The following is a 15,068-nucleotide window of genomic DNA, read 5'->3' on the forward strand; positions in this document are numbered from 1 at the left end:
GATGGTTGAACCACTCAATAAAGATAGTAAAAATCATTAAACTATACACTTGAAATAAGTGAATTTTATGATACGTACAATATACCTCAATAAAGTTTTTTAAGAAATTACCTTATTTTACACGGAGAGATGGTAAGATCTAAAGAGCTAAAGTGCTCAAAGTTACACAGCAAATACAGGCCAGAGAAAAGAATAGAGTTTCAGGCCATTTGATTACTCTGATTCATTACTTTTGATTCATCTGTGGACAAATGATCTTGCTTTAACTCATTAAAAATTAAAGTACTTGAAAAAAGTGACAAAGCACCAATTAAACCAAGTATCAATACATTTATGACACCAATTATAATAATCATTTAGTTAGTCTTTCCTGTAGGTTAAATAATTTACCTAGCTTATTTCATTTAATTTCACAAATGGGCCATAAGGTGGGGAATACTACTATCTCTTTGCTACCCACGGGGAAATAGAGCTTGAGAGAAGGTAAGTGACTAATACTCACAGGAGGCTGAGTGGGAATTCATCCATATTTGTCACCAGACACCAGAGCGCATATTCATCATGACTATATTATACCACTTCTGCTGGTGACTAGGATTTCCTTCCCCTCTCACCACTCCAACATGACCAGAGAAAGGCAAAGCTCCATACCTCGCTGTTGAGTTTGTTTATCTGCTGCTTGGTCTCCTCTGCTTTGATGAAGAGGACAGCAGCTCCAATCTCTGGGTCTGGAAAGTGACACACATGCAGAATGAGTCCTTCAGGAATAAACCTCATATTTCAGGACTGGGGCAGTTAGAACAAGGAAGGAAGCCCAAGCTGCCTTCAACCTTTCCTGATGTCGGTGCACTGTAGCTTCTGTCTCCCTAGTTCTCCTCTGGATGGCACCTGGTGAGCTCTTTGGAACTAGGCACACAGCATGGTGGTGACTGAGGCCACACTTACTGGATGTGTCCATGGCCACCCTCCCCTTCTCCTGAACACAGTCTTACCATGTGCCCAAATGGCACATGTTCTCTTCTTTGACCGTTTTCCAAAAATATATCACAGCCAGTGTCCAAGCCATAGAAAAGAGATGTTCTTTTCTCCTCTCTTCCCTTTCCAGATTTTGAGTCCTGTACCCATGAGAGCATTTTCCTCCTACCTCTATTAAATCTGCTCATCCCCACTGCAGGCTTTCCGTCTCTTCCAATGTTGCTCTAAAAGACGATTTCTCCCATTTCCCGGGTCTCTCATCTCCACTTTTTCTCTACCTTACTTTTACAAATACATTTCATATCTGTCAGGAGCAAGAAGCACAGATGAATCATTGCTAGCTAGAGTGGAAGGGATTTGATATACAGAGGTATCTATATCTATATATGTCGTGTATATATATCATGATGACTATCCTAATTCTGGTCAGTTATGTGTAGAAAATTTGCCTGTGGGAGAAAAAAGTCGCTCAAAACAATCCAAAGTGTCAGAGTAGTAAAAGCTCCTTTTGCTGAGATATTTTTCAAAGTTAATCTATTCATTCAATGAATGATAAGAGATCACCTACAACAGGCTAAGCCTCCTTTAGATGAGACAGAAATAAAGAAAATATATTGACCTTCATGGGGCTTTGAGTCTAGCTGGGAAAAGAGGCATTGAAAAAGCAATTATGGGGCTTCTCTGGTGGTGCAGTGGTTAAGAATCTGCCTGCCAATGCAGGGGACACAGGTTCGAGCCCTGGTCTGGGAAGATCCCACATGCCATGGAGCAACTAAGCCCGTGCGTCACAACTACTGTAGCCCCCACGCTTAGAGCCCGTGCTCTGCAGCAAGAGAAGCCACCACAATGAGAAGCCCGTGTACTGCAATGAAAAGTAACCCCCGCTCACTGCAACTAGAGAAAGCCCACGCACAGCAATGAAGACCCAATGCAGCCAAAAATAATAAATAAATAAATTTATTTTTAAAAAAAAGCAATTATGCAATAGGTGTGGATTTCATACTAAGGGCAGTAGGAATCCATCTCAGGATTTTAAGCATAGGAATAGCGTAATAAGAATAAATTTGTATTTTTTTTAAAAGTTCTCTCTGTATGGAGAACAGTGTGAAAACAGAAGTGACTTTGGAAGCAGTGCAGGCAAGAGTGAATGTGGCAGGGAAAAGGGTGGTGGAAGGAAGGATAGAAAGTCTCAGACATAACTGAGAGATATTTAGGAGGTAAAGTCAAGAATATTTGTTGCTTGAATGGATGAGTATTGGGGTAGATGTTGGGAAAAGGGAGAAGAGGAGGCTAAGGGGGGTGGCAGGACCAGAAATACTAGGTGGATGGCATGATGACGTCCTGTGAGCCAACAAGGAAAACTTCCAATTGGGACCCACCGTCAGCTTCCGTAGCAAATGCTCACATCTGGTTGACAAGAACTATGATTTCTGTGCTTCTTGCCCAGAGCAGATATAAGTCCATTACATGGATGAATCATGATTGTTGACTAACATCTGCATTCCTCTCCTCACCTTCCCACCTCCCACCATTGTCCTACTATGGAGTCTTACTCTTCCATCTTCCCAGATGAGTGCTGGGAAGAACTGTTGATTGATAGAAGACTGGTATTCTACCAAATGGAGACATACCCCCAGAGCTGTACATTCAGAAGTCTTTATTGGGCTTGGCTTTGCCCATGGAAGGATTCACCAATTAGCAGGAGATCCTGACACAAGGATCTGCCTTGCATCTGGTGACTGTTTGGGATCGCCTATGTTCATTATTCTCTATCAGCTACAGGTGCGTCTTCTTTTAGAAGTTGTCATTTCTGGCCTTCATCATGCTGACAAATTCTTTTGTGGGCAATGAACTCAAGAATGAAACGGAGAGAGAGGAGCCTGGGCTAGGTTTTGGGGTACTTTACATTAATTCACCATCCCTAGAGGGTAGTACTTCATATAATTCCCCATCATTTCCGATATTCTTACATACTTCTGAAGATATTTATCCCTGGCAAACTGCAAGTACTTAACCACTTACCCAATAAATTGGTTAAGTATAACCAATGTTCCTACAGTCTACACCCAACACAGCATTTCCTTTGGGTAATGTTGTTTCTGTGGATTAGTCTGCATTTATAATAGGAAAACATGGTTACCCTCTGATGAAGAGCAGAAATTTGAGTCTCCTCCTGACACACCATTTACCTGGGCTGGTAAGCTGCAGGATGTCGAGCCTGGATAGAGGAACCATTACAAATGCTATCTTAATAACTTGGAGGTGGCACAGACTCAAGTCAAATTACTTTGTGGCTTTGGTTAAGTTCCATCACATGGAGAATACCCCGAGAATGGGAAGGCAAAAAAGTGCCTATACCAAACATTACAAGTTGTAAAGACATATCACCCCTTGAGAGAAGACTAAATATAGAGCTTACCTCCAAGAGGAGGAGAAATTCGGGGCTCCGGTCTGACTCGTTCAGAGCCAAAGTCAAAAGACTGGCTTTCCTCACTGCAGTTTCCATCTTCAATTCCATCAACAACCCTGTTTAAAATAACAAGGATTGGCTAGTTGCGCATTTATATTCATGGGTTCCAGTATTCCTAGAAGACTTGAAAAATTGTGTGTTAAATTTCTAAATTCTAGACACTCTAGAGCTGGGCCATCCAATATGGTAGCCATTAGCCTTATACGGCCATTGAGCACCTGAAATGTGAAAAAAGAGATGTGCTGTAACTATAAAATACACACTGGATTTTGAAGATTTTAGTAAAAAATGTAAGTTATTTAATTAGTAATTTTTAATATTTGAAATGCTAGTATTTGGGGCATATTGAGTCAAATAAAATATCTTATTAAAATTATTATTAAATAATTGCATGTGTGTGTGTTTACTTTTTAAAGATGTGGCTACTGTAACATTTAAAATTACTCATGTGGCTCACAATTTTAGCTCATGCTACATTTCTATTGAACAGCAATGCTATAGATCTTAGACTCATTTATTCTCAGATTCAAAACCTTAAGCTACAGAAGTTCTCTTATCTAAATTTATATTAATTCACTACTCTATCCAGAATTAAAGAGTTTTAACGTAATGTTTACAGAATTGCAGAAAATAACTTTGAAAACATCTTTGCTCTGGACGTGGACAAAACTCTGAAGTGAGAGTTGAAGAATTATATTTAACTGACTATTAGGACTCTAGCTAATCTTCTTTCCTTGGTAAATAATATCTAACACACTCATTATTTTTTAAAAAAGATGAATTTATTGGAGAAAATGTAAACATAAAGGTAGCAAAAATCTGAACAGAAAAATCAACTGTCATTCACCACTACCCTTAACATCTTGGTGTGTTCTCAAAATCTTTTTCTAGATATAAAATAAAATATGTTTTTTCATAAGTGTAGAATAAGTTGTACATGAAACTTTCTTTTCCAGCTCTCATACATTTTCCCCCTTTTTATAATTTAGTATTTTTCATTTTAGAGAAATTTTAGGAAGGAGAAGAATTAAGGGATGTTTTCAAATTACCATCTCCAACTGAATTCCTGAACATTTAATATCCACCTACTTTTCATTAACCCTGTTTTGCTTATTTTCCCCTTAATATTTTCTCTAAATGGATAAGTTGTGTTCTTCAAATGACTGACTAAATATGTAGTATATCAGAAACAACTCTTGCCTTATAAGCAGAACAACAGAATTTGAATCTATATTTCAGAACTCAAATTTCTGAGATTTTGGACAAAATATGTAACCTTCAAAATACTTAACACTTCTTACAACTTTATAGTAGAGATAATACAAGCTACTTTAGACGATTCCTGAAAAGACTAAATGTAATAGTAAATGAAAAATTACCTAGCCGAGTACATGAGACTAGGAATCACTCAATATGTTTTTTTCATGTCTAGTTTTTACTGAGCTGTTACGCACCATAGCCTACTCTTTTCACATTTTCTGAGTCAGAATTTTTCACTGTTTCAATCACTTTTAGTTGATCCTAAAGTGAATTTTTTTTAAATTAAAAAATAGAACCATCCCATATTACAGGCTGCAGGGACCAGAAATAAAAATAAGTTCAATCGTCCACAATAATGAAGCAAATACTATGGGAAATGAAGACCAGCACTTCACTTCCTTCATAATTTCCACTCATTGCTTCATGAAACTTTTGGTAAGATCAGATACTGAGGGGATAGCAATACGGACTTTGTTCCATCTCTTTTGTTTTCATTAGAAATTTATAAGTTATAAAATTACAATGTAGAAATATACATCTATAAAAATAGGTAGAGCTAAATGGGTAAAGGGAGGAGAGAAAGAATTTGGAACATGTAATGGACCCTTTTGAGAATGTGACTAAAATGATTTGTTCTCATCTTGCACACACCTCCACGTAGAGTCAAAAATGGCGCACAAACATTTAGGGAAGCTGAAGCATCGAGGCTAGGAACCTGCACGGCAGAAAGGCCTAGAAGGCTGACTCATTTACTAGCCAGGTACTAGTCTGACTACAAGGCAGCCAGTTTCACCTGGGAAAGAATTCTATGATGTGAACTCTCACCTTGGACTGAGGTCTGGGGGTCCAGCATTGTTCAAAGCTGAAAGTTGCAATTTCAAGTTCTTCTCTTTTCTTTTACCATGGTTAGGGGCGTCGGCTTCCTGTTTGCTTTTGGGGGAATTGGAACTGGAGACTCTGACAGGTGAGTGAAATGGCACTGTTCCCGAGGCCAGCTGCTTCAGGCTTAAGCCGAGATAGCTCTTACTGCTTCCAGGCCTCTTGCTACGGGAAGAGGAAGATCCCCTAGTGTAGATGGGGGAGAGGGATGCAGTCTCCTCCTCCTCCCGGCTCTCTTCCTCTTCCTCGTCTTCCACAATGGATGGGAGTCTCTTCTTGATGCTGCCATTTCCCTTGGGCTCTGGCTAAATCGGAGGATAATATAGATAATATAGATGAGTACAGATTGTGAAGACTTCTTGAGAGGCATATCATTCATGCTGCAGGGCCCATCTGAACAAAGTCAGATCCCCTAGAGCCTTTAAGCCTCACAGATTTTGCTCTTATTTATTCAGCTGTTCAAAGTCTCTCATACTGTCTGGCACAGGGAACGCTACTCAATATTCTGTAATAACCTACATGGGAAAAGAATCTGAAAAAGAATGATTCACTTTGCTGTACACCTGAAAGTAACACAACACTGTAAATCAACTATGCTCCAATAAAAATTTTAAACAAAACAGAAATAGACTCACAGACATAGAAAACAAACTTAAGATTACCCAAGGGGAGGGGGGTAGAGGGATAAATTAGGAGTTCGGCATTAAAATATACACACTGCTATATATAAAATAGATAACCAACAAGGACCTCCTATATAGCACAGGGAACTCGATTCAATATCTTGTAATAACTTATAATGGAAGAGAATGTTAAAAAAGGATATATACATATATATATGTATATATATATATATCTCTCTCAATCACTTTACTGTACACCTGAAACTAATACAACATTGTAAATCAACTATATTTCAATAAAAGATGTTAAAAATCTCCCCATTTCTGATCTCGGCTAGGTTTACTCTCTCTGCTTTCCTGGTGTTAGCCCACAGTCCTTCTCTTGGTCTTTTAAACTCTTGGTGGTGAGCTATGTAAAAGGTACATTTGATCAGGTTTGCATTGAGGTTTTAATCAGCCTGTCATTTATAATAGCATATGATGGCATGTTTTTAGGAATAAGACATTTTTTTAATTTTACTGCAAAGTCTTGGGCCTTGATAGTTTATTTAATTTATTTATTTCATTTTTCAGGTATCCTCATCATTTTATTTTTATTGAAGTATTGTTGATATACAATATTATATGTTACAGGTGTACAGTATAGTGATTCACAATTTTTACACGTTATACTCCATTTATAGATATTATAAAATATTGGCTATATTCCCTGTGTTGTACAACATCTCCCTGTAGCTTATTTTATACCCAGTAGTTTGTACCTCTTACTCCCCTACCTGTATCTTGCCCCTCCCCCTTCCCTCTCCCCACTGATAACCACTAGTTTGTTCTCTGTGTCTGTGAGTCTGCTTCTTTTTGGTTATATTCACTAGTTTGTTGTAGTTTTTAGATTCCACATATAAGTGATCTCATACAGTATTTGTCCTTCTCTGTCTGACTGATTTCACTTAGCATAATTGGGCCTTGATATTGTAAAGTTACAGGGTCCTCAGTGGAACTTTATGTGGAGATCAACCAGCAAAATTATATTATCTTTGAGAATAAAACTCTTTCCTATTTTGGATCATAGATGAACGAAGATCAGAAGTGTCCTCAGCTCTCCTTGTTCTCACAAGTCAGGTGGCAGGAAGTACAGCAAACCATTTGATCCTCTCACCTCGAAGAGCCTTAGGAAAGGAAAGGGAGAGTTTTGCAAACTCTCCTGTAGGATTCCTGCCTGGGCTCCTTCAACCTTACAGGCTTAGGAGAAGCAAAGGAGAGGATGGGAAAGGATGAAGGAGGGGATAATGAAGGGGCAGGGCAGACAAGGTAGCAAAGGCTAAGCTGATGGCCCTCAACAGAGTCACTCTAAGAGTATGTGTTTCTTGCTCTGCCCCAGACATGGCCTCCCTGCTCCAAAAAGTCAGTTCATTTTTCTGTGCCTCAGTTTCTTTTGAGGATACAATCATTTATACCTGCTTATCAATAATTCATAATAAAAATAAACTGAAAAGACCTAAGAATACTATTTATATGTCATGAGCTGTCATGGTTATTACTTCATCTCAATAAATAGTTGTTTTATTGGTATATGAATTTTATTGTAACAGTTATAATGATATATATATATATATATATATATATATGTAACAAAAAAATGAACTTGAATCTGTAGTGACTGACAGGCCCATTCACCCATTTAGTTGAGGCCATAGCTGTAAAATAAAATGATCAGTTCACTTAGGAAGGTTTTTTTTTTGTATTTTAATCTTTTGTTAAAATTAATTAATTAATTAATTGGCTTGTTGGGTCTTCAGTTCTGTGCGAGGGCTTTCTCTAGTTGTGGTGAGTGGGAGCCACTCTTCATCGCGGTGCGCGGGCCTCTCACTGTCATGACCTCTCTTGTTGTGGAGCACAGGCTCCAGAAGTGCAGGCTCAGTAGCTGTGGCTCACGGGCCCAGTTGCTCTGCGGCATGTGGGATCTTCCCAGACCAGGGCTCGAACCCGTGTCCTCTGCATTGGCAGGCGGATTCTCAACCACTGTGCCACCAGGGAAGCCCTGTATTTTAATCTTATGGGTCAAAATTTCTTGAGGAAATGGAATTATTAGACTCATCTTTCCAACTATGTGATTATTTTAATTAATGGTAAAGCTATTAGTTCTTTATTCAAGAGTTATGGTTTTGCTTTTATTTGTTTTTTTTTTCTTCACAGCATTTTAAATTCTGTGCTTTTAACAAAAGATGGACCCATGTGGAATTGCAGAGGAACATTTGTATACTAGTATTGTAGAACAGAAAAGTGAGCTCACCCAGCTAAAGATACAACATGGCGAACTTATCACAGAAATTAAAATCAGTGAGTACATTCTCTAATTGGACTTCTGTTTCCATTTGCATTGGCAATTTAACCATTCCTTTGTTTCAAGGAGGCTCCCTTGGCTCTAACAGAATCTTCTGACTAGTAACCTATAAGATGTTTGTACTTCTACAAGTTCATTTAATTTTCACACTTCCATGCTTGGCACCTTGGACAATTTGCTTAGGTACTGACTCTTGTGACTGGGACAGCCAACATGATTTATACCAAGAATTCATTAGCCCGTGGACCATCACTGCAGACAATACCCAAATTTATTATTATTAAATACCCAGCCCCACATGCAGCCTCTGGGCAGGAGGAGTACCTGTTACTTTCTTCAGGCCATTGGTATAGAAACACCCTCCTCCCTTGTGTCACTGGATTCACCTGTGTATACATGGCCACAAAATTCAACCACAGATCTTTTCCTTCTCTCTGACCCATCTCTTCCTTTCCCTCTCATCTTTCTCATGAATGCTCCCATGAGGGCAATGAGGTTTTATCCCCACAGTCAAAGGAGTCTCTAATTTTGCTCGTGACATCTTGCTGGGATGGTCATTTCAAACTCACGAATGAGTCTTGACTAAACGTGTCTTGACTAAAAGGAAAGCAGAATAAAGTCTAGTGGTGGAATGCATGTGTTTTTGATCACACAGTCTTAAAAGTCCTGTGACTTACTAGCTATAACCTTGGTCAGGTAATGTTATTATTTAAAGCCTTGGTTTCCTCACCTGTAAATTGGCAATAATGTGAGGAAAAAATTAGGTATTAGATAATGGTAGTTACACCCTTAGTGATATGCACTGAATGTGCTTAATTAAATGCTTACCCTTGTGATGATGGTGATGATCATGAAGAAAAAGAAAACAAAATTTACATCAGGGCAGGTCCTACAGATAATGTTGTGATATTTTACATAATCTCCCCTTCTTTCTTAGTTAACAGAACTCTTAGCAATGCACCTTGCCCAAAGATCACCTTTTTCGGACCCCTTGCCACTTGGTTTGGCCATAAGGCCAAATTCTAGGATAATAGTATGCCAGTAGACAGGTTATAGGGAAATTTTAGGAAGGCTCCTAGAAGGAGGGGAGCATCTATCTTGCTCTTTTACTTTGCTTTAGTTTCTAGTCTGGAACACTGATGAAATGAATGGATCTCCAGCAGCCATCTGAGAGAATGAGGAGAAGGAAGGCATATGTTGAGGATCATGAAGCAGAAAGAGGAAATCTCCAGGCCTACTGACACTGTTATATTGCTCACCTCCGGCCTTGTCCATGAGAGAGAAATAAATATCTATTGTATTGAAACCCCTGTTATTCTGGTAGTTTTGATACTGCAAATGAACTTCAGCCTTAATTATACAGATTTTGCTTTTGAAAGTTAAGGATGGTGTATTCTTGGAAGGGATGTTCATTTTCAGAGCGCTATGGTGGGGTGAGGAATTCAGATGGGAAAATCCAAAAGGAGGCTAAATTTCTTTTCATGAGAAAGAGAATATGGGAAAGGTCTGGCGGAAAAGAGGTAATGAGGAAAGGATGCCTGTTGAGAGAGTTTAAATGTAATGAGAGTTTTGCTAGTTCCTGAAGAGGGATTTTGCAGAGATGAGAGAGAAAAGACAACTAGTGGCAGGGAGGAACTTGGTTGATAGCACTGAGATGTTTTAAGAGCTTTAAAAATGTTTCTCAATAGCAATTCGGTTTGCTTCCCACCCCCAACCATCTTCGGTCCATTAACAACGTCTTTGTAACGTGCTGTGTAATTGGATTTATTTGTGCACCTCTGTATGCATGTGTATGTGTGTGTGTATGCATGTGTGTGAAAGTTGGGGGGTTCTGCTTCAAGAGGGTACAGATCAAGAAAAGGAGCTGTTTACAGTGTTTCTTTCATGGGATTATTGGTAATAAATCGGACAAGTTACTGTTTTGGGGGAAAGTTTTCTGTGAAATTGGAGGGTTCTTAAAAGTTGGGACTGATTTAAAAGCTCAATTCTTCTAAGATCAATACCCCAGGACTTCGTTACTCTGGGCAGGTTTTGGTGACAAACTATGTTTTAACAATAGCTCTAAGATCCTTAAATAGATACACGAGTTTCAATCTTTCTCTATTCCCAAACTCATGAAAGTCATTGCCACGTCTCTCTCAAGTGCTTTAGGGGAAGTCAAAAATGAATACACTACATCCTCAAGGGGGAGACAGATTTGTTGGAAATCCCACAAATTTTAGATAAATATTTTGCTCTTTGGCAAAAAGCCATACCTGTGAGACCGTAGATTTGTTCGATAATCTTGATATCACCTGAAAGAACAAACAAACAAAGTTGTAACAATCATTTACACCTTCTCGGTGGTTTGGGACTGAGTGAAATGGAGGCAGGGAAAGAGATGAAAGTTCAGAGGCTGTGGCGGGGGAGATGGGCCACCTGCATGGGCCAGAGAAGAGGAAATACCTCCTGAGAGATGCTGGGAGCATCTCCCACACCTCACCCTCTAGGAGCTCTACTGACCAGAGTGTGTAATAAAGAAAAGGGAGCAGCAAATTGACTGTCTAGTACAGGACACCACACCCAGGAAACAGGGGTCAAAATAGTATACTCATTGGATACATTTTCCATCTTGATGCTTTATTTGCTCTCTTTTTGTTTTCCATCTCCCTTATTCCTCTTTCTTGCCCTTTTGCTAAATTATCTTATCTTCCATGATTTTTCTCTCCGGCTCTGTGAAAAAAAGAAATCGTGGAGGCGTTTCTTATTTAATCTCATTTCTTTCTATTTATTCACCTCCCCTTTTTCTTTGGATACGGGTGGGGGTGATGAATCCTCTCTGTCCCATTTGTTTTACTCGCTATGATGTTCCCTGTGGACTAGGATTAAGTTCACTGCGGATACTAATTTTCAATTTAAGTGATTTTAAGATCCAATTGATTGTAAAAAAGAAAAAAAATTCTGTCAATCAAATTGTGACATGCCATCAGTTATAAGACTGATCCCAATTTCAGAGATGGTAAAATGTGAAAAACAAATGTGTAACATAGAATCACTTAAGTTCAAAACACATCTTGCATAAAATCAAACTATGGTACCGTGGAGGAGTACCTTAAAAACATGCACCTTCCAGGACGTACAAACAAGCTCTGGAAATTATAACATATCCGGGAAATATGCTTCAGGTCTCATCCACATTGTTTTTCGCTCAAATATACTTCTCTCATTTTAAAGTGGTAATAGATGTTATAAATTAACATAATTTTATTCCCATGAAAAAAAAAAACTTGCACTTGAAAATGACCTGCCTACTAAGTGAGACATATTTGGTAATTCTGTCAACCCCCCGCCCCGACTGTTTTTTTTTCTAGATGATTAGGGAAATAGATCTGCTATTATTTATACAAATGCCAGCATCATTATTGCTGTGCAAATATACGTCTCATCAATGTTTAATTTTATCAAAGCAGTCAACCCATTCTACGTCTGTTTAGTTGCCTAAATATGCATTGATCAGTAGCACTGAAGACATACGTTTTGCAATAATTCCCTAAATGGTGACAAGTAAAACAGCTGAATAATTAAAAATGTGGAAAATAAAACAAAATTACAATGTCGTTGCTACTGTGGTAGACATAAAAAATGGGTTTTTGAAAAGCTTTTCAGTTACAGCTTGGATGAAAGAAAGAATTGCCCTGGGATTCAGGAAGCCTGAACACCTCCAGGTCAGAGATGCTGTCTAAGGGATAAGAGAAAGGCACTGGCCTTAGCACTTGCTGATTTGGGTGTGACTCCCAACCCCCATGGTTTCCTACTAATATGAGTTCTGTCGAGTTGCTGAACTCCAAGAATGTTTTTCTGTATCAGTGCTTCTCAAACTTGCAGGTTCTGATTCAGGAGGTCTGGGTGGAGCCTGAGACTCCGCATTCCAATGACGTCCCAGGTAATATGGACCTTGCTGGCCCGTGGGGTACACTTTGAGTAGTGAGATCTTATAACCAACGTCATTGTTATTATCATCCTATCAGCTGTCAATTCACTAAGTGTTCACTGTGATCAGCCCCCTGGTAAATGCTCCCCAGCCATGACCTCCAGTAATTTTCATTACAAATCCTATGAGGTGAGTGTCCATTATGTAGCCAGCACTACGGTGATAGGCTCTCTGAATAAATCATTTAATTCACATATGGTATCAATCACATGTGTTTTATTTTATTAAAAAAATTTTTTTAAAATCACAGAAAACTCAGATTTAATAACACTCAGTCTACATGGAATAAGTTCACTTAGCAGTTGCTGTGGCTCATTTCACTTATAAGAGGCAAATATTTTTAAAGTACTCAACAGCAACAGTGAAAGCCCTCTCTCACCCTGATAGGAATGGATTTGTTATCGTTCTGCTAAATAGAATTAACCATCCTTGGAAAGATTTCAATCCCGTACTGAATTGTTTATGAAATGCCCTGTTATCTATTGTAATGTATTGTAAGTAGTCGAATTCTGTATATACTGCTATTTTCTGTGTCTGTTCATTGTTGTGAACTTATGTATGTTAGTGAAATAAATTTTCGGCTTTCATGTTGTTTCCTTAACATTTATAAATATACGTATTAAGATATCTTCCCCCTCTTACAGGAGAATAACAAACTTGGTGATGGTTTCCTTTCTGATGCAGCCCAAAAACCCTAGCTGTTCTGAAAAGGTTGGTGCATGCTGTTAAGGTAGAATGAAATTACTCTTTTCATCTCTGAAGTGAAACACCCCTCTGCCGTTCCCCTTCAAAACCACAGGTTTTTACTTGATAGTCACAACTTTTGCACCACCATCAGTCAGTAATTTTCCAGGTGCCTTTAGTTTTAGACATTATAGAACTTAAATACTGAGTCAAGAAGATTGATAAAATATAAAACATTTTCTGCTTAGCCACATTTGTAGGCAAGCATTTTCAGTGCCTATGTTCTGAGGAAGTCCATTATATCACGTGTATTTTAAAAAGAATACTCTGATAGATGCATTCTGTTGACTGATACTTCAGGCTAATCCAGATTCTGCCAAGTGTAGAGAATATTAGTTTAATGGAAACCCAGTATTTTCAAGCTAGAAGTGACCCTAAAGAGTCTCTGCTACAATGGTTTGTACACCTGGCAGACAATAGGATGCTTTGAGAAGTGTTCCTTTAAAAAATCAGGTTACAGAGTACCAGTTCCAATGAATCTCTTTCAGTTGGTGATGGGTGTGGGTCTCAGGTCTCCAGGTCAGGTTTGAAACCACTGAGTTAGTCCAACTCCCTAACTAGAGATGTGGAAACAGTGGCCCAGGAAGATGAGATGACTTGCCCAATTCATGCAACAAGTTAGTGGCAAAACTTTTTCCCCCAGAAGCCGTGCCTCCTGACTCTCAGTGTACCTTCCATAGAATCATGAGTTTTCTCAGATACCTCTTCCAATGGTTAATGCTGTTTCTTGGGCTAAAGAAAAAATGCCTGACATACTATGGCATTTAATCTGGTTTGATGGTTGTCACAAATCCGACCCCCCAAACTCATGAGGCTAAGTTACCCAAACACCTTGTAAACCTTTTCTGAGTCACAGATCTTTCAGGAAATCGGATGAATTCTAGGCATTCTTTCCCCAGCGGGGAGAAACATGGATACAGCCTTTGGATAGAAAATATTTATTGTTCCAGCCACTAGAAGACTCAACGGTTTTGAAAGTTTTGAGGAAGGCAGCTTTCCCATTTTGAATCCCTCCTACACGGAGTTTTTATACCTTTTAGATAATAAGAAGAACTGTTGGTGATCTCTAATGGGAATAATTAGGAAAAAAAGAAAGACCGAAGTCATAGAGGTTGGGAAGATAAAAGGGAAGTAAGTCAGACACAAGAGCAGGAAATGAGGTCGCTGCAATAAAGTTTTGAGAGAGATCAAGAAGGGCAAGGGTCAACCTGTTCACAAATTGGGATTGTGCCCTTCATTCCATCAGGATGGAAGAAGCCCAGTGCGGGCAGAAGGGCTGAGGACACCGCCTGGCACAAAGTTATGACCAGAAGTAAGGCGTCATAACCTTGAAGACTGGGAAACAAACATTCTCAGCTTTGGTGCATTGGTTTTAAAAGTTTTTGTGTAGCTGTTCTTCTCCTTTTCCTCCAGCCTAACCACCTACATTACTCTATCACTCTGTGAGTCCAGTGGGAACTTGAGAGAGAGGACTTTTTTTTTGTTTGTTTTTTAGGTTTAATGTTCTTAATTGTATTGCTTTTGGCTGAGACTTTACATCTCTCAATAACATGTTATACCCTACTATTTCTTTTTTTTAAAAAAAACTTTTAATCTTATATTGGAGTATAGGTGATTAACAATGTGGTGTTAGTTTCAGGTGTACAGCAAGTGATTCAGTTATACATATACATATATCTATTCTTTTTCAAATTCTTTTCCTATTTAGGTTGTTACATAATATTGAGCAGAGTTCCCTGTGCTATACAGTAGGTCCTTGTTGGTTATCTATTTTAAATACAGCACTGTGTACATGTCAATCCCATA

General features: G+C 38.7%; 1 protein-coding gene across 1 annotated transcript in view; it reads right to left on the reverse strand.

Annotated features, from left to right (window-relative positions):
* Nucleotides 1–15,068, reverse strand: part of KCNH8 (potassium voltage-gated channel subfamily H member 8) — a 388,857-nt gene that overhangs the window by 30,907 nt on the left and 342,882 nt on the right. The window contains exons 12-15 of the mRNA XM_004271920.4: nt 10,804–10,842; nt 5,531–5,889; nt 3,395–3,501; nt 652–728 (exon numbers count right to left, since the gene is read on the reverse strand). Coding sequence (XP_004271968.1) covers nt 652–728; nt 3,395–3,501; nt 5,531–5,889; nt 10,804–10,842 — 582 coding nt within the window. The remainder of the gene's footprint in view (nt 1–651; nt 729–3,394; nt 3,502–5,530; nt 5,890–10,803; nt 10,843–15,068) is intronic.

Source organism: Orcinus orca, chromosome 5 (assembly GCF_937001465.1).
Source record: "Orcinus orca chromosome 5, mOrcOrc1.1, whole genome shotgun sequence".
NCBI classification, from domain to species: Eukaryota; Metazoa; Chordata; class Mammalia; order Artiodactyla; family Delphinidae; genus Orcinus; species Orcinus orca.